General features: G+C 36.8%; 2 protein-coding genes across 7 annotated transcripts in view; one reads left to right on the plus strand and one right to left on the minus strand.

Annotated features, from left to right (window-relative positions):
• Window positions 1–664: 664 nt before the first annotated feature.
• On the minus strand, window positions 665–10682 carry MORN2 (MORN repeat containing 2). 2 transcript variants are annotated; one of them, XM_088148863.1, is made up of 5 exons: window positions 10575–10682; window positions 9944–9994; window positions 7226–7332; window positions 2458–2594; window positions 665–1063 (listed from the first exon to the last, which is right to left on the minus strand). In XM_088148863.1, exons 1-5 carry the CDS (start codon window positions 10579–10581, stop codon window positions 961–963), a joined length of 405 nt encoding a protein of 134 aa, XP_088004989.1. In that variant the 5' UTR covers window positions 10582–10682; the 3' UTR covers window positions 665–960. The 2 variants fall into 2 exon arrangements, with proteins under 2 accessions (XP_088004989.1, XP_088004980.1); XM_088148854.1 differs by lacking the exon at window positions 10575–10682 and adding an exon at window positions 10381–10548.
• The window catches only part of DHX57 (DExH-box helicase 57), a 39003-nt gene continuing 23224 nt past the window's right edge, over window positions 10656–26434 (plus strand). For 3 of the 5 annotated variants that reach the window (XM_088148747.1, XM_088148764.1, XM_088148780.1), the window contains exons 1-11: window positions 10656–10735; window positions 11710–11879; window positions 13414–13548; window positions 13922–14095; window positions 15146–15975; window positions 17782–17960; window positions 18582–18703; window positions 19801–19996; window positions 22046–22170; window positions 23991–24124; window positions 26053–26107. In XM_088148747.1, coding sequence (XP_088004873.1) covers window positions 11716–11879; window positions 13414–13548; window positions 13922–14095; window positions 15146–15975; window positions 17782–17960; window positions 18582–18703; window positions 19801–19996; window positions 22046–22170; window positions 23991–24124; window positions 26053–26107 — 2114 coding nt within the window. In that variant the 5' untranslated portion in view covers window positions 10656–10735; window positions 11710–11715. Of the gene's footprint in view, window positions 10736–11709; window positions 11880–13413; window positions 13549–13921; window positions 14096–15145; window positions 15976–17781; window positions 17961–18581; window positions 18704–19800; window positions 19997–22045; window positions 22171–23990; window positions 24125–26052; window positions 26108–26434 lie in introns of those variants that run through there. The other 2 variants (XM_088148755.1, XM_088148771.1) reach the window with 2 other exon arrangements.

A 26434-nucleotide genomic window follows, 5' to 3' on the forward strand; every position in this document is an offset into this window, starting at 1 on the left:
GATCCTGTAATGTTAAAACAGCCTAAGTATTCCACTGGAAAATGGCACTTATACGATATGTTTAATTTCTAAATGGAAATTACTCTGTGGAAGTTACTCAGTCTTCCAGGATTCTTTTTATATCAATGCATTGTTGATCAAGTACAAACACTAAAGTGTTGAGATCCAGCACTATATCCCAACAAGTGTGCATCCAGACTGAAATGTAATTGCTCATCCCATCCTATAATTATCTATTGTTCAGGGATATTTAAAGAATGAAATTGCAATCTGAATTCCAAATCTGTTCATGTCAGTGGTAACACGCTTACTCTTTTAATCATTTTCAGTGGAGTTATTCTAATATAGGGCCAGTAGTGAAAGTGAAGAGATGGTATTAACCTCCATAGGCTCCAACATATTTACAGATAGGTTCAGATAACTGCTGAAAAGTTAAACTCACTCACTGCATCCAGAAATAATGTTGCTAAAATATTGGATTATTTTAATAAACTTACTTATTATATATTTGTTAATCCTCAAATAAATCGTATATTAACAAACTCCCAGTGTAAATCCAGTATCTCAGTGAAGGTCTAGGCTACATTTTACATCAGATTTATGCAAAAATTTGGGGTAAGTAATCCACTAGAAGCATTGGTATAAGTTCAGTTCTTGTTTAATATATTAACTGAAAACAGACCGATGAAAATGGCAGACTACAAATTATTTATGTAGATGTATTGATTCAGTTATATTCTACCGTGCTTTCCACACTTCCTTTTTTTCTCTGAATGTCTCAGGGTTATTCTTCACAAATTCATAAAGATTATTAGAACAAGACATTATTCAATATTAGCATGTTTATTTTATCTGTACAATTTAAAAACAATAGTTTATTTCCATTAAGCTAAATATTACATTATTTGCTTGAAAACTCTGTAAGAGAAACATTTGATTTCTCTACCAGTCCAAAATATTCTACATTTCTAACTTTAGCTTCAGCCCTGGTGCTGCTGTATAATGGAAGGTGCCATCCCATTCCAGCCCTTGTGTGTCTGTAAATTCTCCTTTCCCTTCCAGCCTGAGATAAAAACAAAAACAATATGTTAAACAAAAGCAATACACTGTCCATAATCGTGTACAACTTAGTGGTATTTTGAGGCATCAATTTGCTAGAATAGCAATACTGAATTATTAATTATTTTAATTAGGATCTTTATATTGTGTTTCTGCATAAAACAATAAGATGAGGTGCAACACATTAAGATAAATAACACCACCATAAAAAACAATAAAATTATTCAAAAAATGGTAGAAGAAATAATAAAATATTGTAAGGAGTTTAAACAGCCAAATTAAACCCTTGAAATCATTTCAGACACCAACTATACATGGTAATATTCCTATCCTGTCAGCTCCATTGACCCGCTGACAAGAAGTCTTCTCTGCAGTTCTTAAACCCTAAATGGGTTAATCATGAGAGAGTTGCTTAGACCAAGGATTTTCAAATGTCTTCAGACCATGGAACCCTAACCCTAACCCTAACCCTAACCCTGTTGTTAAAAAAAAAAAAAATCTTGGAACTCCTGATCAAGAAACAAAGTTCTAATAGTAGAAAATTAACTTTATTTGAATGAATTTTTTGTTTGTGTCCAATCTTTTACAAAACCTCATCAAGTTCCTGCAGAACTCTACAATTCCATGGGACACAGTTTGAAAAACCCTGGATTAGACAATCTAGCCTTAAGGTCATTAAATTTATAAGCATTAAAAACAAGACTGAATTTGGCAGTGAAGGAAAAAGTACTAAAAGTAATAAATAATGTAATTCAAGAGCTAAGTTTTGGAATGTTGAAATTCCTACTTTTGTGTAGCAGAAATTATTCCATCATACTGAGTCTACTGATTAATTTGCATTATGTATATATCTTTATTTTTTCTAAGGCCACTTAACTGTCAAACAAATCAAGGCAGCACACAGAATGAAGCTGTAAGATAAGAGTAAAATGTTGACACTGATATCTTTGGTTATATCATGCAACTTATGGTGAAGTATGCAGCCCTGGTTAACTGCTGCCTTACCCGCCTTCAGACTAAAGTCTTGGGACCAAGCCCCGGAATCAATATAGGGATTAATTGATAACTAGTGTACAGATATTTGGCCCAATCATCTTCAAAAACAGCATTATCTTGAGACTATGACTGACACCAGAAATATTAATTGAAGAGATCACACTCACTTACAGAGATAGGGCAGAATGATTTGAATTAACACAGAATGCTAAGCCATGGCCTGTTGACTTAGCCAGAGTTTTCTAGGTTGACCCAACACAGCACAGTAAGCCCAAAACAAACAAACCATATTTTGGATTAGAGTGCTACATAAACCGAGACTAAATTTCTAATACAAAACTATATATATTACTATAGTTAAGATACCAAGATAAATTTTTGCAGTAATTTTTTTCAACTTACTTGTTTTCATTGAATTGTCCAGTATACTTGGCTCCATTGGGAAATACATACGTTCCTATTCCATGTAACATGTTGTTCTTGAACTCACCTTCATAAACTGCACCTGAAGGATGTTCTAGCCTTCCTAAACCATTCATCTAATTCAACAAGAAGAGGTATTGGCAGATGTATTAATAAAACTACTCCAATTATTATTTTCCTAAACTTAGTGAATTGAAAGGTGCAATCCTGTGCAAAATTAACTCAGAACAAATTCAGGTGAATAGGGTATAGCTTACTTTAAGACAATTATGCATATGATTGAGCTGGAAAAGTAAACAACCCTATGTAGCACTAACCTCATTTAAGCCCTCATTTAACTTAAATTCAGAATCAAGCTAAACATGTTTTACAACAGATTATAAAGAATTAAATATTTGTTTTCTTTTACAAATTAAAAACATTGGGGCAGTGGCCTAGAAAGAGAATAAAAACTTGCTTCCTTATGATCTACCCTAAAGTATGTAAAGCCTGATGCTATGTAGACATAAAGTGAATCTGAATTCATCTATGATTATTACAGTCATGTGCCCTCAAATCCATTAGTGACCATATAGATAGATTTTCTCTAGGATGATGTGTCCTCAACCTGGTCCTTCAGATCTTCCAGTGTGTACCTACTGCTGTAAATTTACTGTTGTAAATTGAATCCATCTACCTTGCTGCTGTCATCCTGTTTTTCTCTTTCCTCCCACCTTTATACACTTCTCAAGAGAGTTAGGCCTTTGCAGAATGTATCCAAAATATAATTTCAGCCTTGTCCATTGAGTGAGAACTCTGGAATATGATTGTTTGTTTTCTTGGCTAGGATCCATTTGTTTGTTTTCATGGCTATTTGTGGTATTCTGAGGAGTCTTTTTCAAAACAATTCATTCATATAGGTAGTCCTCAGGTTACGACAGCGATTGAAATCAGGATTGCCATTGCTAAACAATGCAGTTGTAAAACATGATGTCACATTACCATATTGCTTACTGATGGCAATACCAGGAGTCCTAGTTGCTGTTGTAACCCCAGGATGCCCGGGTCATTAAGTGGAAAGAGGCGGCAGTCCCAGGTAAGGAGCGCAGCGGTGTGTGCGGGTGCCACAGGGGTTGAGGGGTGCAACGGGCAGACACTAGGGAGCACGGGTGGGTTGGTGGAGGCTGAGGGAGGCCTGGTAGAGGCCACAGGAGGATGGGGGGTGCTTTGGGTGGGTGGGCACTACAGACTGCAGGTAGGTGGGGAGTACTAAGGAGTAAGAGATCCCTGGGATCTCTGCAGCTTTCTCCTTAGGAGAAAAAGCTGCGGGAGCGACTTACGACTTCCCTGCCAGCTTCCTCATTGACTTTGCTTGTGGGAAGCCAGCAAGGAAAGTCGCAAATGGCATCTCACTATGATGCTGTGATCATGAGCCAGGCACCCAAGCACCTGGACTGTGATCACGTGACTGCTACAAAGGCCAGAATTTCAAGGAATGGTTATAAGTCCATTTTTATAATGCTGCCATAACTTTGAACAGTGAACAAATGGACACAAGCCGAGGACACTTGTTCTCTAAATCTATCCTAACTTACTATATGCATCTGTTGTTCATGCAGAATAGGCTTACTCACGCTAAGCTGACATTTGCTTAATCACAGAATGGTGAACAACCAAACCACATTATAGCTTACTACAATGTATGAGCTGGGTCACAAAGCTGACATTCTTAAAGATGGGTATAAAAATAAATCTGGATATCATTAATTTATAAAGGCAGGAGCTGAAATTAAAAGAAAAGGTGTAAGAAGGAAGGGAACAAAGACTAAATTCTGAGACCCCTAAAAATATCAGAACTGAAATGATGGCACCAGAGGTGAAAGACTGTTTTTTAGAAAAATAAGATGTATTGCTAGAAAATATAAATATAATCTATGTTATATATATTTTACAAAATATAACAGCAATTTCAGTAGAGAAGGATTATTTATTGGATATGTAGCCAGCCTTTCCTACCAGAGCTCAAAGTATCATATAACATTCTCTCTCTTCTCAGTTTGCCCCACAAAAACCCTGTAAACTGAACTGGGAAATAATGACTGGCCTGAAGTTGTCCAGTGGGTTTTCCACAGTTGAAAAATGACTTGGCCATTCTCAACAAATTCTTATTTTGCTTTTAACTGATTCCTGGCATCTCTCGAAATATTTTAGGTGACAATACCCTTTTGTGGGTGTCTCAGAGCAAGAAAAACTAACATATTGGATAACTAGCCCTTGCCTTACTTTGCAGCTTTAGCACTGGGAGAACAATTAGGAAAACTGTGATGCATCATGAACTCTCACCCTTCATTCTGCTTAAGGCAGAAGGGCCAACTAAATGTTCTAATAATATACTTGGTCTATTTGTACTGAAATAAGACAATGGCTGAGATACCATAAATTTTATACAGGATAAATAACAACAGTGTATATTTGTGTGTATATACATTTTCATAAATTTGGACATCTGATTTTCACTGATTCTCCATTCCTACCTCCTTAAATCTCCATGAGAAATTGCCATGGAAGGCTGGGGGGAACCTTTGGAATCAAATAAGATATGGCATGGAAGGTTCCAAGATGTTCAAATGGAGGTATTCCAGTAAAATGAAGCTACCATTAGATATAGTCCAAGTTTTATTTTATTTATTCACTGAGATTTCTTAAGTCAATTAGTCAGATGCCATCAGGTCCAAATTCTGGTCACTGAATGTTCTCTATCTCTATTTTTCTCCAGTACCACAGCACTTCCAGGGAATCCCATTGATATTCCTTAACCTTTCCATCCCTTTACTGTTGTCTTTTCCTTCCACTTCCTTCAACCCTGACATGCACAATCATTTTTCCCTAATTCATCAGCTATTTGTATCACACACCCAAAGTATGTGAGTTTCTGCTTGCTAATTGCTGCTTCATTGGAACAATCAGTTTTTATTTTTTCCAGAACTGACTCTTGGTTCTTCTTGCAGTACATGATTCTCTGAGCAACCATCCCCAAATCCATAATTAAAAAGTGTCTATTTTCTTTCTCTTTCTCAATCTCCAGCTTTTTTCAGCTCAGAAAACTACACTGATGGCTGGCTGGAAGGGCACATATATGTTCAGAAATCTAGCTGTGAAAGATAGCGAGAAGGAGAAAAAGTAAAGGGAGGAATGCTAGGCATAAACAATCAACAGCTGGGAGGAGACTTCATTAGCAGTGTATCTCTTAAATGGCAATTCAGTCCAGCCTGCAAAAAGCCTCGGAAGAAGTTCAAAATATTCAGAGAGTTCACCGTAATGAACGCAGTAATAAAAGAGGACTGGAGATTTGTATCACATTTCCAAGATTCTATTCCTTACCTCTAATTCTTGCATTGAAATACCTCATTGAAGTCTATGATATTTGCTTCTTGAATGGTATGGTCTTGACATTAGCTTCCACATATTATTTCCCAATAGCCCGAAAATCAAATGTCACATGACCATGTATTTTAGCATGTACAGGTAGTCCTTATTTAACAACCACTCGTTCAGAGACTGTTTGAAGTTATAATGGTGCTGCAAGAATGGTGGTTACAACTGGTCCACGAAGGTCCAGCCATCCCAGCACCCCTGCAAGTCACGTGATTGCGATCTAGGCGCTTGTCAACCAGCTTACGCTTACAACGGTTGCAGCATCCCACAGTCACATGATCATAATTTGTGACCTTCCCTGCCAGCTTCCCACAAGCAAAGTCATTAGGGAAGTCAACAGGGAAGGTTGCACGTTGCTTGGGTAAATCTCCCCCACCTGTGCACCCTCCCCCAGCCCTTCTGTGCTCATGCAGCACCTCACTGGCCACCCACACACACTCACCCTTCCCAAGCCTCGCCGCGCTTGTGCTGTGCCTCCCTGGCCCCTCACGTACTCTCCCTGGCCTCTTGCGCACCCTTGCCCACCCTCCCTGAGCTCCACCAAGCTTGTGTCGTGCCTCCCCTGCCACTCACACACCCTCCCCCACCTGGCAGAAGCCACCTCAGGTCCCATGCTCATGCCACACCTCTCCTGCCACCCACACACCCTCATGCATGCTCCCTGAGCCTTGCTGCATTTGCGCTGAGCCTCCCTGGCCACTCACACATCCTCTCTGACCACTTGTGCACTATCCGTGCCCTTTCCCCCCGCCTCCCCGGCAGCAGCCACTTACCTGCCTGCGAGCTGTCTGGGACTTGCAATTTCCTGCCAGCTTCCCCACTGACTTTGGTTGTGGGAAGCTGGCAGGAAGTTGCAAGGAGGTGCTCACTTAACAACCCATGATCCTTGTTTAATGACAGCAATGGGGACTGCAGGGATTGTTGTTGATAAATGATGCACTCACATGATGTCACACTTTACAACTGCATCGCTTAGTGATGGAAATTCCAGTCCCAATTGCCATCGTAACTTGAGGACTACCTGTATATATTTATGGCCTTTACCTACTAGCTGGCAGTTAGTGGACTGCTAAAGAGATGTGATGTCAATGGGGCATTCATGGTGGGTTGCACAGTTCAGGCCACCACGTGATTTACAAACTATAGGCTGCCTGCCCAAGCTTTGGAGGAGCAAACAGTTAAGCCTGAGCACACCCTAATGTTTTTTGCGTTTAACTATTATTTAGGAATGTTATCTAAGCATGAATATTAGAATATGAATACTGACATAATATTAATAGCAAAGATCTTTAATTATTTGCATTTTTTTTTATATTTGTAGAAACAAATATACCTTATCATTCTTCCATGTTCCACGATAAATAATTCCATCTGCAGTAGTATGAACTCCATATCCATTTCTCTCAAGAACTCCATCAGGTGTTCTTGTACAGTCACCATCTAATGAAGCAAAAGGCCATGCAGGAGGGAAAAACCCAATAAAATAAAAATTAAACAAGTTACTCATATTAATCAAATAACATTTAATGAGTTAAAATCCTTCACTGTAAATTGTCAGAATCTGTGGGATGTCATATTAATAATTTCACCAATTCCCAAACTTCATAGTTTATTAGTCTATTCCTTCTGTTTAAAAATGTTAATACTTTCCAGATCTGAATCACAGTGTCTCTGTTTACCATCTCATTTGCACAATATGCTAAGGTACAGTATATTGTGGTTTGGCTTAGCTTGTTGTCCTAATCATGCTATTGATCAGACTGCAGTTAAGGAGCTTTCTTGTAACCACAATATAAAACAGACTTCGTTTTAGTTAGTTTATATTAACATCATCTGGCATATTGTCTGAACCTAGATTTTTGGTTTACAGGCACAAATGATTGTACACTGGAACTAGCTACCCCAATACTATGTCCTGTGTCTCTGTACGTGATCATGCCACCAGCCTTTTCACCCTTCCTCCATGTTTTCAGATAAAGGCAAAGGAAGCAAGCAAGCTGACTGGGCTATCTGGCCTTGGCAACTTAAGGAGATGGGGCCAGTGCTAAGGAGGCTCACTCCATTATTTGTGGAATGATTATCAAGTTAGTGTAGGAATTGAGAGGGCAAATATGTCAGTTAGGTCAATGGCCAATGATCCCACAGATTCAAGGCTAAAAAGCGCAAGGCACAATGTCTGATAAATCATGGGAAAGGTGGGAGAAAGAAAGGTGGAAATAACAACTAGCAGGTATAAAAAGGGAATCGCACTAAGGCAATCAATTGTGTTAGTGGTGTCTTTCTACTATGCTATAAAGATTTTTATCTGGCTATGTGGTGTCATGGCACTTGAGAGTCTTAAACCAAGTTTGAGCTAACAGCCTAGTCAAGCCATGCTGAGTTAAGTCTCTGGGAATTTCTACTGATGTCTTGCTAGCAAGTTTTACAATTTGATTGCCCTTTCCATAACCCCTCCACTATAGGAGGAGAGAGCCATAGCATATAGTTTGGGGTCAGAACAACAGCCACTGATCCTTTGGGAAGTACACTGACCACAAATAATTCAAGCTTGGCTCAGAATCAGGTGGCTACCTAGATGGATCAGCTAGCTCAGACCATGAACCGATTAGTCCAGCAGATGGGACAGACTTAACTTTCAGGGAATTCTTGACAAGATTTTACCACTGAGTCTGACAATTAACTCCCTAATTATGATTAATGCTGAGCTAAACTCACCATGTCATGCAGACATGGCCTATGATAATGCTATGTTTTATTTGCAATACCGCTTCCAATAGCTGTAGCAATCACAGTGCAACATGATTGATAATATCACACAAGAAATGTCATACTTTGGGGTATACAATTAAATGCAACTGTAGCTGAATATTCTCTTCAAAGCCACTTTCCTATTTCTATCCAAAGAGTGAGATTATAATTTAGAGAAAACTGAGGAAAACCAATCCTGAAACACCCTTGATATTTAAAAACAAATTCATTCCAGCTTAATACTACAAGGATGCACAGTAGTTATTTTCTAAAATACTTCATTTGCATCATAGTGCTCAGTCTATTGTCCCCTTTACAGCATAATCCTATTTTTCAGAAAGAAGAACTGTTGAATTTATTTTATTGTAAATAAGTGTTATAGGTTTACAGCCTGAACTGGTAGTAAATTGTATACATTTTAAATTTTCATAGGTTAAAATTAAGGAAATTCAAAACTACATTAAAACTATTCCAGTATTACTCACTAGAACTAAATTCTACTTCAGAACAGATTATTGCTTATCCCTGGTAAATAGATCAATAACTACAACTTGAATTAGCTAGCTGTTGGACAGTTTTATACAATTATATTATTCTCATACAACCATTTACAGTTTTTTAAAAAATAAAATTACTGTAAAAAACCTCTAATATTCTAGATATTAGCAACAGTTTTTAAACATGTCAAGAATTGAATCTGATAATGCTGCTTTAACCAGATAAGAGCTTCTGATCTTCTGGATAAGAAGAGAACTGTTATTGCTATTGTTTGCTCTTCTATTACAATATTAATAATGTAGTATTTAAATATCCAAATTAAAAAAATGTTAGCAAAAATTACAGCAGTGAATAACAACTGTCAGTTGTGGAAAATATTAATTACCATGGTGCCCACTGAAACTGCAGGTAGACAGCAAAGGCAAAGGTCATGCAACAGTGGACATTTTTATAGCAAAGAGCATATTAGCATAAGCATAACAGCTTCCTTATTGTGGTAGCTCTAAAAGTTTACCTTATATGGCTTGCACTTCTGTACTTTGTTAATAAAAATTCCTGTAACCTTAGAGCCAGAGTCTTACCTTGCTGGAATCTTACATAAGGTCTCTCGCAGTTTTGACCAGGCTGTACAGTCCCTTAATACAGCTAATTAGAAACTGCAATTATGTATCAGGTCCTACATGAATACAGAGTATCTCAGAACCTGGTTGCTGCTTGAGCAACTGAGAAGGCAGAAAAAAGGGCGCTTGCAGGTCTTGGTAATTTTTCACCAACACATTATAATATAGTATCAGAAAATATTTACCATACTTATCTTGATTTGGAAATATAAATGATATTTTATAAACTTCAGAACCTGTTGAGAAAGAATATAGTTTTACTGATCTTTAAAAGCATCCTTCAGCGTAAATATAAAATATGCATGTATATGTATATATGTATATGTATATGTACAGAGAGCACCAGTTTGGTGTAATGGTTAAAGTACTGGCATAGAAACTGGAAGACTGTGAGTTCTAGGCCTCCCTTAAGCATGAAAAACGGCTGGGGGACTTTGGGCCAGTCGCTCTCATTCAGCCCAACCCACCACACAGGGCTGTTGTTGTGGGGAAAACAGCAGGCAAGAGTATTAGGTATGTTCACTGCCTTGAGTTATATATATTTAAAAAGGGATAATAATAATCATCATCTGCTCGAGCTTAGTTCATCCCACCTGTTAACCACGAAGTATTCTGCACTTACTGATCTTTGACAGCAAAACCATTACGTTAATAGACACACAGCAACATTTGACTGGAGAAATGCAAAATCTTCCTATACTGAAGCTGACATAACCTTTTGATTTCGTCCATGAAACATCTTTCCTTTTTTGTTTTTTGTTTTTTTAAACAACCCTTCCATCAATGCCAGCCGCGCGAATTGGAATCACTCCTCACCAGACATAACTTGAAAGATGCACACGCGGTTGCTATAGCGACGAGATTTACAGGAAGCGAAAGCCTTTTATTTCCGGGTGATTGACGAGCGTTCTGAGTAAAGTTCAGATTTCAGGCGGAAGCTGATTATCTTCTAAGAGAAATTAGTAGGCGAGAAAGAGGTTTGTATTTATGGGAGGGAAGGGATGATATAGGAATTCCTTCAGGGTGACCATCTCTAACGCGGTGACCTTCAGTTCTGGCTTACTAGTTCCGTCGTTCCCTGCCAACAGGGCAAATGTCCGGAGAGTAGAGGGGTGTAGTCCTCCCTGAATAATTATTTCAATTAGACTGTGTACTGGTCACCAACAGCAATTCTCTATAGTTTTTCCTAATTTTCACTGTGGATACTGTGGCCCCTCCCACCAAAAAGTGAGCAGTGATATGTTCAATTAATATATAATTTATTGTGACATTAGTTTATACCATAATGATATATATCATAGTATATAATTTATACTATAATTTATAATAAATTTGTAAATTTATTATGATTTATTTAAAGCTTTTTTACCTTGCTTTTCAACCTCCCCATCCCAGAGCTCCTTGCAGTGTTAATAAGCAAATAACCCTGTTTGCAATCCAAGAGGTTCTCCATAATAGGAAGAGAGAAAAGGAGGAGAAACAGGCAGATGTATTCTCCAAGTATTTACTTACCGAATTCAGCAAAAACTTGATCAGAAGGGCTGCTGTTTACTCTTCTGGTGACTTCATTAATTGTAATTGGAGAGTAGTTGAACCAATACTGAAAGTAGCTCATAGCATGTAATGCAACTGTAGTGTATATACATCTCTACAGATATAATTTAATCAATTTTATTGATTTAAATTTGATCTAATGGAGTATGATATACTGTTGCGCATGTCACAAGCAAATCCTTAGTGCTAACTCTATTCTTATAGATAACGTACAAACTGTGGCCAGAGCAAATTTATTAGGAAATAAATCCCACTGTGTTTGTTGTGGTTGTGGGAGAGGGCTAATCAGTGAATGATGTAAAGTAATAATTGACACCTTTACTGTGTGTTTACATAGTGAACCTAGTGCTATACTTCACTCTTGATTATTTTGTTTCATTGTTTTTTTTTCTTTTAGCTAAATATGAGTTCATCAGTAAAGAGAAGAGGGAGACCAAACAGTGGGGGAAGAAGAGGAGGAGGAGGTGGTGGTGGCAACAAACATCAAGCCAGTGGCAGTAAAAAAAGCTTGGACAAAAATTGGGATTATGATTTTTGCATTTTCAGTGGAACAAAAAAGGATGACAGGTTAGCAAAATGAATTTTGCTTCAGAACGTGAACTGAATATAGAATCATAGAGTTAGGAAGGAATGTTTAGCCTATTGATGCCAACCCTATGTTCAGTGCATAAATCTGAATTAAAGCATCCCAGACAAATGGCTATTTAATCTGTACTTGAATGCATCAAATGAAGGGGAGCCCACTACCTCTGAGTGTGTGATCAAGACATGTAGGCATTCCCTACCTAGCTCTTTTTCCCCTGATCCTATCTCTTTTTCTGCCCCAGTGCCAAGCCTTGTCCTGTTGAAGAGTAATAAATTGTTTCTCTCATTGGAACAGTGGAAAGGTTTTTTTTTTAACTGCATCACATCAAAAGTAAGCTCTTTCTTATTTAACTGTTAAGGGAGTATGATGGGAGTGGCATGCGTGTGAAAAAATGGGGAGTGGAAGGTATATGCAACCAGAGTAAGCAGGCAATAATTTAATGTGCTTTAATAAAGCCTATTGTAATGCTATATAGTCACATCCCTCAGTTGCAACACTTTTATATGTTTCTTAGACATGCCATGTGAAATTTACTGTCAGTCAAAATATTTATCAATGACTATCCCGTTCTGCCTCCTGGAGAGGAAGATCTTTGACAAAAGCTAAAAGCCAGAACAGAGTTCTGTTTCCACAGTATATTAACTGTCAGATATCGGAGACAGAACTAAAAAAGCTTCCCTTAGTGATTATAGTACCAGATACCTCAGGAAGAGGTATTATTTAACACAAATGGAAGGGGATTATGTTGGTGCTGCGGTTTGCTTTCCATGATACAATAAGAGGGTGGCACTAAGTGAAGAAAAATAAAATAATGGATACAAATTTATATTTTGTTATCTATTGATTGTGCAATAAGAATAGATATATACTAAATAGAAAGCATCAAGCAGATAAGGAATGTGTTGTATTTTGGGGGAAAACTTGTTAAAAATAAAATTCCTAATCAACAAGAACACATGGTAACTTTGTAACACAATTGTTATATTACATGAATCGATCCTACAGTCAATTTAGGTTTATTGTGCTCATTATAGAGCTTATTTTGGTTTCTGTGATGTAGGAGTCAGGTGTATCAAATATTAGTAATTTGCTGTCCCTGGGTCAGCCCCACCAGATAGGCTAAACCATGAATCAACTCCACAGAAAGGCTACTTTTATTGAGAGTGGCTATAATATCAGAATCTTGCAAGTCTGGTTGTGCTGTACCTCCTCTTCTTATACCCATGTGAATTAGGGAAGTGTCTGAGTCATTTTTGTATACTTTCTGCTTGTTTTGGACTTAATACATGTTTATCCCCTCGTTGCTTTGGCAACAAATCTTGCCAGTCTTCCTTACTCTCTCCACCCTGTCTGAGAATTTGCTAACATCAAAAGATGGATATGGAATTGATCCAGTACAATTGTCATTTTCATCATAATTTTAACTAATGAATTTTATGTACCTTGATATGCATTTTATACTTATTGGTAAATAACATATTTTTTCTTTTCTGTGCATCAAATTCTGTTAATAAGAGGACATGGACAGACCAAGCATGCATCCAAGACCAAAACACCTCTGCAGACTCTTTATATGACTTCAGAAAATCAGAAGAGAGTGAAAGAACTTCTTTGTGAGCTCCAGGAGCAGGAGCTGGCTTCTGGTTCAAAGTTAGTTTTTTTTAAACACAGTTTACTTATTCCTTAAATATGACATGTCCCCGAATTGTATATGAAAACCCTTTAATTAGTCTTGTAACTGAATAGGCATTTCACAGTATGTAATTATGATATATAATTTAGCATTTTTAATCTGTAATTAAAAAATTTTGTACCCATCCTGGAAGAAGAAGCAAAGTGTTTATTTAACTCAAAGTGGCTGCATGTTTTACATATCAGAGCCAACTGATTTCTACTTCCGAACAATTAAGTAAAACCACTTCAGTACTTAGAGAGGAGAGTATAAAATCACTCTCTATAATCTCAATTCTTCAATTTAGTCTAATTTATTGATTGTAGTCCTAGGAATAACTTATGCTTTCAGGACACTTATATCAGGCACAGCTGACTGCGATGAATTGGATTATCTGGATGATGAGGAGTCCTGGTCGGATGCCAATGCATTCTCTGAAACCAGTTCAACAGCTGCTTCTCAAGCACCAGTGAACCATGTGCTAGAGATGGAAGTGTCATCTTTTGCTGTGCATAAGCTTTCCAGGTAATTCTTTTTGCATCTATAAGATCAAAACTATAATGTAGGAATCTTGACTGGAATCAATAGTTGCAGTTATATGAAGGAGTAACACACTGAATTCAGAATCTAGCAACTCAAGTAATAGCAAGACAGTTTTGGGTTTGATTTTAAAAAAGCACATTTCAAGCAATTATAATTATGTAAAAATTGTCAAAGGGCTGCTTTTTTCTGGAAATTCCAGCAGATGTGAGTTTGTCTGTTTGTGTTATTATGGGAGGAGCAGAAAAGAAATGAGTATTTTATTCAAGTCAATTTTCTACCAATCCACATGCTACTAATCCCATTTTTCCTGGCTTTTTTATTCTGCCCAAGCAGATTTTTGGGAATTCAACTCTATTTCATCAATCCATCATTCAAGCCATCAGTGCATCCTCATAAAATGCAAAATTCCATACTCTGAAAACAAACCCTGAATGGGATAACAATGTATATCATTGCAGAATCATACTGTATTATACAATCTAGAGTATTTTCTTCTTCTCATAGGATAAAAATAGGGTACCATGTTTAGAAGTACAGGTAGTCCTTGTTTAACGACCGTTCATTTAACGACAGTTTGAAGTTATGACAGCCTCAAAAAAAGTGCTTTACAATCTGCACTCACACTTATGACCGTCGCAAACTGTTGCACCACTCCCCATGGTCACATGTTTGTGATTTGCAACCTTTTTTTACCACAGTTGTTAAGCAAGTCAAGTGGCCATTAAGAGAATCACATGGTCATTAAGCAAATTCTGGCAAAAAACATCCATTGGGGAAGCTGGATTTGCCTAATGACCACTTGATTCGCTTAACGACCATGATGATTTGCTTTACGACCTTCATAAAATAGTAATAAAATCAGGTCCAGTCATGTGGTGACTTGCTTAATGACTGCCCTGTGTAATGACCAATTATCTGGTCCCTATTGTGGTCATTAAGCGAGGACTACCTGTAGTAGAGCTACTTGCTCTTATCCAGATGGCACTTGTATCCACTATGTTTTTTTCTTCTTCCTCCTCCTCCTCCTCCTAGGTATGGTTTTGATTTTGAGCATTGCCGAGCAGTACTGAAATCTTTCAATGGTAACATTGGGGCATCCTTGGAACATTTGCTTTTGCAGTACTTCACAGAAAATTTTGGAAAGAGGATGAAGCTCACAGAAGCTGCTGTTCAAGCAAATATTAAAGACTGTTTGGAACAAAGGCAAGAAGAAGCTTTAGCCCTCCGTTCAATCTATGGAGACAAATTTGTTGAACGAATTCAAAATCGAGTTTGGGCTATTGCATTAGAGTTGGCATATCTAACAGATATTTTCAGCAAGACAAAACAAGGGAATAGCATCACCAGTAGCATACTTAATTCAAATTCCTTAGGTATCTGTAAACATTATCTCCGAGGAGACTGCAAGTTTGGACCAAGATGCAAGTTCAAGCATGAAACTCCACACAATCAGAAATCACTTCCCCATATTAGAGAAGATGCTCATCTCAGACTTAATAGTGATAATGTTCCTGTGTATGAACTTGAAGTAAGATTTCCGGAGGATAATAAATACCCATATCAGCCGCCTCTTGTGGCATTCTATTCTACTAACGAGAACCTGCCCTTGTCTTGTCGGTTGCACTTAGCTGAATTTCTTTATGAAAAGGCCTTAATATCATCTGAGTCTAATAAACCTGTAGTATATGATTTTGTAACATTTTTAGAGGATGAAGCTCAAGTCCTGAAATTGCTTAGTAAGACATCCCACAAATACAGTGTTCCTCCAGTTCCTCCGATGACGCCTCTGGGAAGAACATCAACAGATCCTGTTAAGCAAGAGCTTCCAAGTAGCCCTTTTAATCCATATCAGATTTCAGAAGGTATGTACATTTTTATAAGTCCTTATTGAGATCTTGAAAACCAGTATTGAATGCCTCCATTCTGCTTCCAGTTGATGTGAAGACATTATTTAGGTATTATTCTTTCTGTAGTGGGCCTGAAGAATATTGTATTATGAATCAATTTCAAGAGGAAACTTTGTAACTTGCTGGATCTTGTTTTTTTATAGTAATTATTTTCTAATATGGGTAAAACTAGGCAATTTTCAGTTAATCTGAGAGAGTATTAGACTGTAAGGAATGAATGGTATGTAAGTACAGAAATGTCACAGTTTGTAATTCAGTCAGTCAAACAAATAAATTGATACCTAATGATAAAAAAGATATAATTATTTTTAAAAGTCATTCTATATTGGCTGGGGTCTTTCAAATGTATTGAGTTCCCAGTACGGAGGAGTCTGTCCAAAAATGGCAGATTTTCCAATTAAGACTTGCATTTGAAGATGAACCTTTAGTGTAGTCCTTCACTGATCATTTGATCTGACTGGCACTTTTAGTCTTTGTTATTGTTCAGTAATCCAAATCCCATTTACAGTATTTATGGAATGTATACTATACCTTTTAATTTTAAGAAGGTGTGTGCTCTGCCATCTGGCCTGGGGTGAGGAGGGAGGTCATCAGATATGGGGTTGGCTAGCCCCCTAGAGGCCTGGTGTTGCTTCCATCGTCCTCCTGGATTTTTCCTCTTCCTTTATTCTGTGCAAATTTTATATATTTATTTATTGTTTTAATCTGTTGTAAGCCGCCCAGAGTCCCGTATTGGGGGGAGATGGGCGGGGATACGTTTGATACATAGGCAGGCAGGCAGGCAGGCAGGCAGGCAGATAATTGATGCCATCAAGTACCTTACAACATTTACAGTGTCTTTAACAAAACACAACAAAATTGTATCTAATAAAATCACCAGTATAAAACTGAGGAAGCATAAGTTTCAGAAAGTCAGTAAAAAACTTGTATATGTCACAAAGAGAGCATTGGAATATAATGGACACTAGTATGGTAATATCTATATTAATGACAGCCTTTGGCTGACTTTATTTGAGGAAAGCTTGATATACCAAATTACCATAATAAATACAATGTGAAACTCTCCTAATGAATTGGACTTCAATTTCCATCATCCCCAGCCAACACCAGTCAGGAAACTCCATGGTACATTATAGTAATGCTCAATGTTGTTTTAATCTATATAAGCCTCTTTCAAGAGAGAAATCAATACTAGGATGTTTGAAATGTTAAAGTGGCCAAACACAATTCTGATCATGGGGAAACGTGAGTTATTTGGTAGGGAAAGTCTTCTAAACACAAGATAGAATCCATTTTGATTGTGCAAGCCCTTACATTCATTTCCTGACATCACCAGGTAGAACTAGGAAAAAATGCTCTTTAAGATCTGGAGAAGCAATGCCAGTCTTCAGTCAACAATAAGCTTGATGGAACAGAGGCCTGACTCTTTTAAGTCAGGTCAAACCTTATACTTGCCTCTAGAGTGCCCTACTCATGGCTATATAATTTAATGGAACTCCTAATCTGAATTGATTTAGTGTGTAATACATTTCTTCCATCTGTATCAGGGATGACCATCAGTTGAGGCCTGAGTTCAAGGTATGGAGGGCAGGATTCATGAGAGGAAATCTGCCAAACAATATTTCTATTGAGGTGGCAAACTTGCCACTGACATGCTGATTCCTGTGTCAAGAATATTCATACCTTCCCCACCCCACCCCCGAAGACAATTAAACCAGTGTTGTAGAAGGTGCGTGCTAATTGTTAAGATTTTTTTAAAAGCAGCAACAGAGGTGGGAGCTGAGGAGGATGAGAATGACCAAGAGGGCCTACAAGCAGTTCATATAGAGAAGGAGAGTTACCTGAATCTCAAAAAGAACTTTTTATTGAAAAGAAGCACTCCATCAGAGTCCATTAGCAAAGAGAATCTTAAAATTTGCAAACAATTCAGCATAAAAAAGGTACGGTTAGCTTTTAAATTGATTAACTATGAAAATGAGTGGGGAAAGTAGTTTGGTATATTGTAACTTTTTTTTAAAATTATCAGTTGTGTTTATATTCATACAACCAACCTAGGTTGGGATTTTAAAAATCCACTATTGGTCAGAATTCTTTTAATAACTGATTAAATGTTGGAGCCCTGACTTGTGGTACTTAGCAATTGGATCCTAGTTAAGAGTTTGTTCTACTACACTTGTCTGAGTTCCTTAAAAAGGATGATTTAGTTTATAAAATGCTTCATATATCTATTTATTTTGATTAGCTACTTTAATGAACAGTAAATGTATTGGGGGGGGGTTAGATTTTTTATCCCATCTTTCTTATTTTTATAAATAACTCAAGGCAGCGAACATATCTTCTTTCCTCCTTCTATTTTCCCCACAACAACAACCTTGTGAGGTGGGTTGGACTGAGAGAGAGTGACTGGCCCAAAGTCACCCAGCCAGCTTTCATGCCTAAGGTGGGGCTAGAACTCACAGTCTCCTGCTTTCTAGCCTGGTGTCTTAAGTACAAGATAAATCATTGTTACCCATGTATTGAGTAATCATGACTACTGGTAACCTTGTGCATGTCTTTGTCAGTCTTCTAGGCATTACCAGGCCATGTTACAAGAACGACAGAAACTTCCTGTATGGGAAAAGAAAAAAAACATTCTCAGCTTGCTGAACAAATATCAGGTCCTGGTTGTAAGTGGTATGACTGGGTAAGTGTATAATCTATACACAAACAGAAGCTACATTCCACATCATGTCTAGTGTATTAGTAGGCCAATATTGCTTTTTCATAATTCATTATAGACGAGAGAGAACCCTGAAATCATATTCACAGGAAAGGAAGAATGCTTTTACTGTTGTTTTTCTTAGATTAAGAGACTCATTTAGATTGATCAGTTCTCCATCTCTTCACAATTTAGCTTAATTGAGAGAGAAATGTGAAGAAGAAAAAAAGCCCGGCCAGAGTCTCTTTCTCTATGTCTATGATTTACTAGGCCTACCATTTCTGACTAAGACTAGACATAGACCAAGAGAGCAAGCTAAAAAACAAAAAGAAGACTATGGGATTTGTCTAGCAGTTAAGATGGATCTCCCAGCAATACAACTACTGTAAGATTAAGTGAAAGATTAAATCATATAATCTCTACATTTTTCTGATAATAATTCAAATTATAATAAATTTTAGAACATCCTAAAATAAGAAAGTCTAATTCATTGTTCTGTAGCCTGTACAGCCCATATACAATCATGTCAGGATCATGTAAAGAAACCTCATACTTTTCCAATGGGAAGCCCCTGGTTTGTTGGTTTTTTCGTAGAAGCCTGGCAAAATGTTGACCTCCAAATAGAAGGTTCCATTTTGGAAAAAAAGAGAAATTTATATCTTTTGGACTCATATTGTTGTAGGAATTTGTAATAGTGCCAGCCTCATCTGTTTTGTACCGTTCAAGTTGCATTTCTCAGCAGAAAATCTTTCATGAGGCTTGAATTCAGTCTTGTTTTCTGACCTTTTTTCAGACTTCTGAATCAGTGTTAGCGAATGGAAAAAAATTAAATGTACTTTTATTTCAAAGAATGAATATATACAACTACGAAGGAGAGGTTTGAGGACAAAAAAACCCATTTATTTTAGCTTGGATCTTGTTGCCTTTATGTTTCATTGATTTGTGCTCAGCCTTGAGAAGTAGACAGTTCTTTAAAAGAAATGAGTGGACATTATCCATAGACTGCAGGTTAGAATGCATTGATAAGTTGTGTGCTGCTTGAGGGTGGGTGATTCCTGCACATACATTTTTTTTCCCTGCAGATGTGGAAAGACCACTCAGATACCTCAGTTTATCTTGGATTCCTCCCTAGAAGGTCCTCCTAATAAAGTAGCCAACATCATTTGCACCCAACCTCGTAGGATTGCTGCCATTTCTGTTGCTGAACGTGTAGCCAAGGAACGAACAGAAAGAATTGGAGTTACTGTTGGATACCAAATCCGTTTAGAAAGTGTCATGGTTTGTTTTTTTCCTTTGCATTTGCTGAAGTGGTAACACTGGCAATGTTTTAATATAACTCTTTTTAGTAAGAGTAAGAAAGTATACCAAAGTTACCAATTTTAGTCTCCCCCATGTATTACTTATTAGCTCTAAGGATACATTTTAGCCAGTATGCTATGATATGACAGGTGGGTGAGATCAAAAGAGCCAATGGTTTGCATCATGATGCTGCTTCCACCATCTTGCCTTTTCTTAACCCCTCTCCCCCTACACGGTTGAGTCCAATCAAAACCTTAGGTCAAATTTGTATATAAGCTGGAACAGTATAGCATTGTATAATTAACTCGAAACATTGTGTATTTAATTCAAATTTTGCTACAATAGTTCTTAACTATGGGTCATCCATAAACCAGGCGCTCTTAACCCTGGGACTATCTATCATTGGTATTAGGTTATTATTTTTTTGACCGCTGAAAAAATATAGATACTGGCTGTATTGATTGGATTCATACCCTGCCATTCATTTAAGAGCTCAGTTATATCTTATCTAGATCATATAATACAGCATCTATTCTTTTAGATTCATATGGATAGTGGCACTGAAGGGTTAGCTTTTATTTTGAGCTCAGGGAAAATTGGTCACCGGTAAGCTGAAGGTCACCTCAAGAGATCCCTAGCGTGGCTAGACTGATGTAGGATTTAAGTTGGGGTGAGACGATGGGATTGTTGTGTTTGTTGAGACTTTCTGAGATTGCTTGAAACCTTTTGATGGAACCACAGCAGACCTCAAAGTGACTGTTTTAGGAAAGCAGGACTTTAAGAGCACTGTTGAGTGAGAAATTGTTGCGCTTACATAGATCTAAAGGTTTCAGGCAATCTCAGGAGGTCTGAATAAATACACCTTCCCTCCCACTGTCCCAGTTTAAATAGTACATCAGTCTAGTCACACTATGCTTCTGATTAAGCACCAGTTACAAATTCTTCTGTTAGCCTGAACTACTGATGGTGTTTGATTGGAGTTCTTAGTGTTCTGTTGATCATTGTAATTAGATAGTTTTATTGCTTGTGAACTGCCTTTGGATAGAAGACAGGAGAAAATGGAAAAATGATTCTATTCCCTGTTCCTAGGAAGTGTGATATTATAACTATGTTGGCCTTTGGCATTCAGCATCCTTTACCAGCCAAAGTCTAATTTACAATACAGAAAGGTCAAGGTCTTTTGCCTGATTAATCATGAGCAATAACAAGCTGTGTAGTGGGCTGAAATGAATAGGATAGAATTTAATAGGGAGAAATGTAAAGTTCTACATCTGAGTAGGAAAAATGTAAACCACAGGTATAGCATGGAGAGACCTAGTTGGATGGTACCACATGTGAAAGGGATTTGAATATCCTTTTTTACTATAAAGTAAACATGAGCCAGCATTGTGGTACCACTGCTCAAAAAGTAAATGCTATCTTGAGGTGTATTAATGTAGAGTCCAGATCATAAATGTTCCACTCAGCTGTGCTCTGGTTCATCATTTAGTATGTTAGTTGTGGGTACCATAGTTCAAAAGGGCAATGGGAAAATGGAACAAATTCAGGGAGGGCTACCAAGATGGTGAAGGGTCTGGAAACCAACCCCTATGAGCTAAAGGTAAGTTTAGCCTCCAGAAAAGACAACTGAGGGGAGAGATGATAACAGTCATTAAATATTTGAAAGGACATCTCACAGAAGAGAGAATGAACCAATTCTGTAATGCTCTTGAGGTCAGGATCAGACCCAGTGAGTTAAACTAGAAAGAAGGAGGACCTTCCTGACTGCCCAGGCTGTCAGCTGGTGAAACAGGCTGCCACCCAAAGTAGTGAGTTCTCCTTTGCTAGAGGTTGTCAGACAGGCCAGATGACAATCAGTCAGATGCATTCTAGTGGTTCTTGAACTGAGCAGAGGGATGGACTAGATGACCTCCAGGGTACATTCCAACTCTTGACTCCCACTTTATCTGTGATCCATGGAAAACTAAATAATCTGACCAAAAAAATGATTTTCTTGGCCATTTTAATGTTTTGTCTTTTTTATTCAAGTCTTCATCTACACGGCTATTGTATTGTACTACTGGAGTGCTTCTGAGAAGACTAGAAGGGAATATGAATTTACAAGGAGTCACTCATGTTATTATTGATGAAATACATGAGAGAAGAGAAGAAAGGTAATCAACCTTTTAAAAAATTGCAGTTTTTCATTATTGCATTTTATAACCTTTCTCTAAGTGTATTCCAGTTATATGCAAGTGCTTCTCCTGAATTACCATTCCATTTTTCATTTTATGTTCCATTCTTGCTCTGCCAATCTGGCCAATCCAGGGATGGACCAGCACTTTTCTGGAAGTAAATTCTTCAAACTGGAAGCAGCTGTTTCCTGGAACAATAAGTTTTGTATATCCACAGTCCCTCTATTTTTCTTCACAAAAATCACATGAGATAGAGATGTAGTTGTTCCAAATCACACTGTTCCGTGGCTGAGTTGAGACTTGAACCCTGGTGTCACAGTTTGCAGCAGCTAAGTGTTGTCTGTCAAGCTGAGATGTGAATTGTCAGACAAGAAACTCTTTTAAAATAAGAGACAAAATAATAAGCTCTTTTAAAATAAGAGACAGATAACCTTAACCCTAAATAACCCTAACCCTAATTGTCAGACAATAAGCTCTTATAAAATCACTTTTATAGTGATTTTTATGGTGAACTAATGTTTATCTAGAGTGGCTGAAAAAGGCATCATTAATTTTGTACACTTAAAAACAAAACTAAGAAACTTCCCCATCTTTGTTGATAAGCAGGAAAAAAAACCCAAGGGGTTTTTGTGTGCTAGGTGTTGAACCATTTCCTGTAAACCCCAAACCCTCATGATACTTGATCTTGCAAGTCTTAGATTGACATTCTAATCATTAAATCACATCAGTTATCATAACTGCTATCAATATAGTCATCTGGTCTGCATGTTACCCTGAATCAGAGTTTCCTGTTGCCTGCATGACATTTGCGAGCCTGAGGAAGGTTGTAAGTTTGTATGTTTCCTTCTCCCCTCTCCTTGTGCTATGCAGCAGGAAGGAAGAATACCCCATATACATTCTGTTTTAAACTGCACTGTTGAACAAGTCCACAAAACAATCTACAGATTATTCCTAGCTACTTTAGCAATTAATCAGGGTTCAAATCATGACTAGCATTTAGGTAATCATATACCAGGCAGTGGAGAAAATGAGAGAAAATAAACTACTATTCAGTCTTCCAGCTGCGTAGAGAACTGAAAAGGGTGAGTGTATGGCAGAAGTAGCATTTGAAATTGGGGTTTTTGTAGCCACAATCTTTTAGCTTTGAGATCACACTAGCTTATTCTTACATACTAATAATGTATTACTATGAATAGTAGTATACTACATTACGCTAATAAAGCTCCAGGTTTTACTAAGATTCTATTCAGAGATGTGAGGGTCTTCTTTGGAAAAAAAAATCACTTGCATGAGGAGAGAAGGCAGTAAATCCTATGCCAGCTGTCTTTCTCCTTTGCTCTTAATGACTGCTATAACAAGCTGCTTTTCAACAAGCAGAGCAAGCAAGTGGAAAAACAAGAATGGAGAGACATGATAACGACATCATATTTTGATGTTTCACATAATACTGTTTCTTGCAAACGTTATTCCTGAAAGTTTTATTTATTTGGTGACTGTGACTTCTTGTTACAAATGTGGTGTCATTTGTGTTTGCTTTTCCATACACTTAAAATTTGCTTTTCAGTGATGACGACGAATTATTGTGTTCCCCTTCGGAAATAACAGTGAAAGAAGAGGTGTATTGCTTGTATTCCAGTCTCTGCCATAATATATAACATGTTTACAGCCTTGGATCTAGAACACTAAGAACTAAATGGAGAGTAGACACCCAGAAATCACTTTTAATATTGAATTAATAATAATATTGAAAGAGGGTGGGAAAAGATGCAAAGAGTTTCCATTTTTATTGTTTTTTTCAGTGACTTCTTGTTGTTGATATTGAAGAACATAATGTTACAAAGACCAGAGCTGCGTGTTATAGTAATGAGTGCTACTCTGAATACAGAAGCCTTTTCTCAGTACTTTAATTCCTGCCCTATCGTCAATATACCAGGTGAAAAGCAGATTCTTTTATTATTAATTCCTTCACTATTTTACCTTTGGCTGATTTTACAGCAAATGTTTCCACTGTAATGATTTCTATATATTTGCAACATACTGTTTTGGTAGTAAAATGTTTGAATTGAGGAAGCTATACCAGCCTTAAGAATTTGAAACACATAGTAACAGTACTGCTAAACCAGTCAGTATTCTTTTTGGCATTAGACAATACTAGGAAGCATCATTTACAGAGCATATAATTGCAAAAGACTTGCCTGTTGTTATCTGCAACTTACTTACTTGCAGTACATACTATTAGGCAAACTAAGTAAGCTTTGCAACTGATGTAATTCTTCAGAAGATGGAAAAATTTGTTTCCAGATCTTTGCATTCACTCAGAAGCAAAATGTTCTGTAAAATGTAACATTCTGTAAAATGTTACTGACTACTGAACACATAGATTTTGTATTCTTGCCTATCAGTTTTGATATCTATCATCTGCAAAAGTGTTGGGTCTGTCATATCCTGTAAATCATCTCAGCTAAAGTCATTCCCAGAATGTTGATAGAGAAAACTAAAAATCAGACCATGCAGCCTTATATATTGATGCTTTTAATAAAAGCCCTGTGCCAAGCAGTTGCATTTCATTGAATAAAGCATGCTGCCCAAATACTCTACATTTAATAGAGGCATAGCTGTTGAGGTAAAAAGGAATTACCAGGAGCATATCCAAACAGATCATTATAGGATAATATTTAATACTTGTATAAATATTTTCAAATGTATGCTTTTGTTCATATGCATTAGATGTAATCTTAGCACCAATTAGTAAGGTCAGTCAAAGGTATTTGGATAATGCAGTATTAACCATTATGCAACCTCGAAGTGCAATAAGATAGCTGATGAAAACAAAGGGTTTGTTGAATTCTCAGGATATCAAACTAACCCTACAAAAAATAAAGATAATAATGGGATACTTATCCCAAGAAGAAAGTTCTGTGCAGAAGGAGTTGGGTTGCCAGTCAACAAAAGACACAGTGAAATATTTGGGACTGTATTTGACAGGCAGTAATAAAGATGTATTTCAGTTATGGAAAAAAAAGTTTCAAAAGATTTAGAAAGATTGAAAAATTTAAAATTCTCCTGGTTAGGATCAGCTGAATATATTATATAAGATTTTTTCCCTTTTAATTTCAAATGGCACCAATCCCAGAAAAAGAAGTTCGACTAAATTTAAGCAAGAATGTCACACAACAAAGCAAACTCATATTCTTAGCAAATTCATCCTCAATTTTTAAGGAGGAAATCTTTGATGTAAAGATAGTGACCAGAAGCAATTTTAATGTTTATAAATAATTGATATAATTGCCAGTCAGATATAATGGAAAGGAATCTAGAACTTAATATAGTTTTTACTGATTGTTTTTTAGTATTTATTTTTATTTTTTCTTTTTTCATATAAGATCATGTGCATTTATTTTATATAATGAAAAATAGTGGTGACATCAATGTAAATATTAATGTTTAGAGTTTTGTAGTGATTTTCAATTATTTCTCAAGATGTTATAATGAGTCTAGTTCTATACATTCAATTATATTCAATTAATTATTTAATCAATGAAATAAATTTTATGACATTGTACATTCTCTGTTTATTTATTAATATTTTATTTTCCATATACAATGTCCTTTTTCACTTTCTTCTTTTTTCTTTTATGTAGCAGTTTATTCCTTAAATGTTCTAAAATAATACTTTTTAAAAAAGATTTTTATTTGTCCCCCATATTGCAGTAAAGTTCAGGCCATGACTACATACCCTATGCTCCAAACTTGTTGGAATAAAGCTTCCATTTCTTTGCTCTGTTTTGCACATGTTTTTCTGTTTTGCTCTGTTTTGATGAAACTGTTTGCCTATCTATTTATTATTGTGTACATCTCTAGGAAGGACATTCCCTGTTGAACAGTTTTTTCTAGAAGATGCAATTGCAGTGACTAGGTAAGAAATCTCAAAAACAAATATAGCATCTAGCAATCCTTTTACATAATATAAGTTTCCATTCAGACTGAAAATACTGTTTCTTGGACTCATCCTTTGGATGGAATTATGGGACAAATTGTGAATAATACAGTTTAACCTCAGCTAATAATGTAGACAGCACTACTGCACTATATCAAATAAGATTTAAAATTAGAGTTGTATCAGAAACAATAATACAGAGTATTACTAAAATCTAGTACATTTCAAGAATCTGTCAGACTCATATACTTTATATGATTAAGAACTGACTACTAGGGAAAGCATAGTACAGTAGGTTTATGTTGA

Source organism: Python bivittatus, unplaced genomic scaffold, assembly GCF_059951505.1.
Source record: "Python bivittatus isolate LINGU-HERP-01145 unplaced genomic scaffold, Pbiv_v1 ctg000020_np1212, whole genome shotgun sequence".
NCBI classification, from domain to species: Eukaryota; Metazoa; Chordata; class Lepidosauria; order Squamata; family Pythonidae; genus Python; species Python bivittatus.

What these genes read in the sequence shown, in the direction of transcription:
- MORN2 (XM_088148854.1), bottom strand. Translation starts at nt 10,402, where the DNA reads ATGGTTTTGCTGTCAAAGATCA. An exon ending in GGTTTTGCTGTCAAAGATCA is followed by an intron (nt 9,995 to 10,380) that starts GTAAGTGCAGAA and finishes CTTTCTCAACAG; the next exon opens with GTTCTGAAGTTTATAAAATA. An exon ending in GAACATGGAAGAATGATAAG is followed by an intron (nt 2,595 to 7,225) that starts GTATATTTGTTT and finishes TTGTTGAATTAG; the next exon opens with ATGAATGGTTTAGGAAGGCT.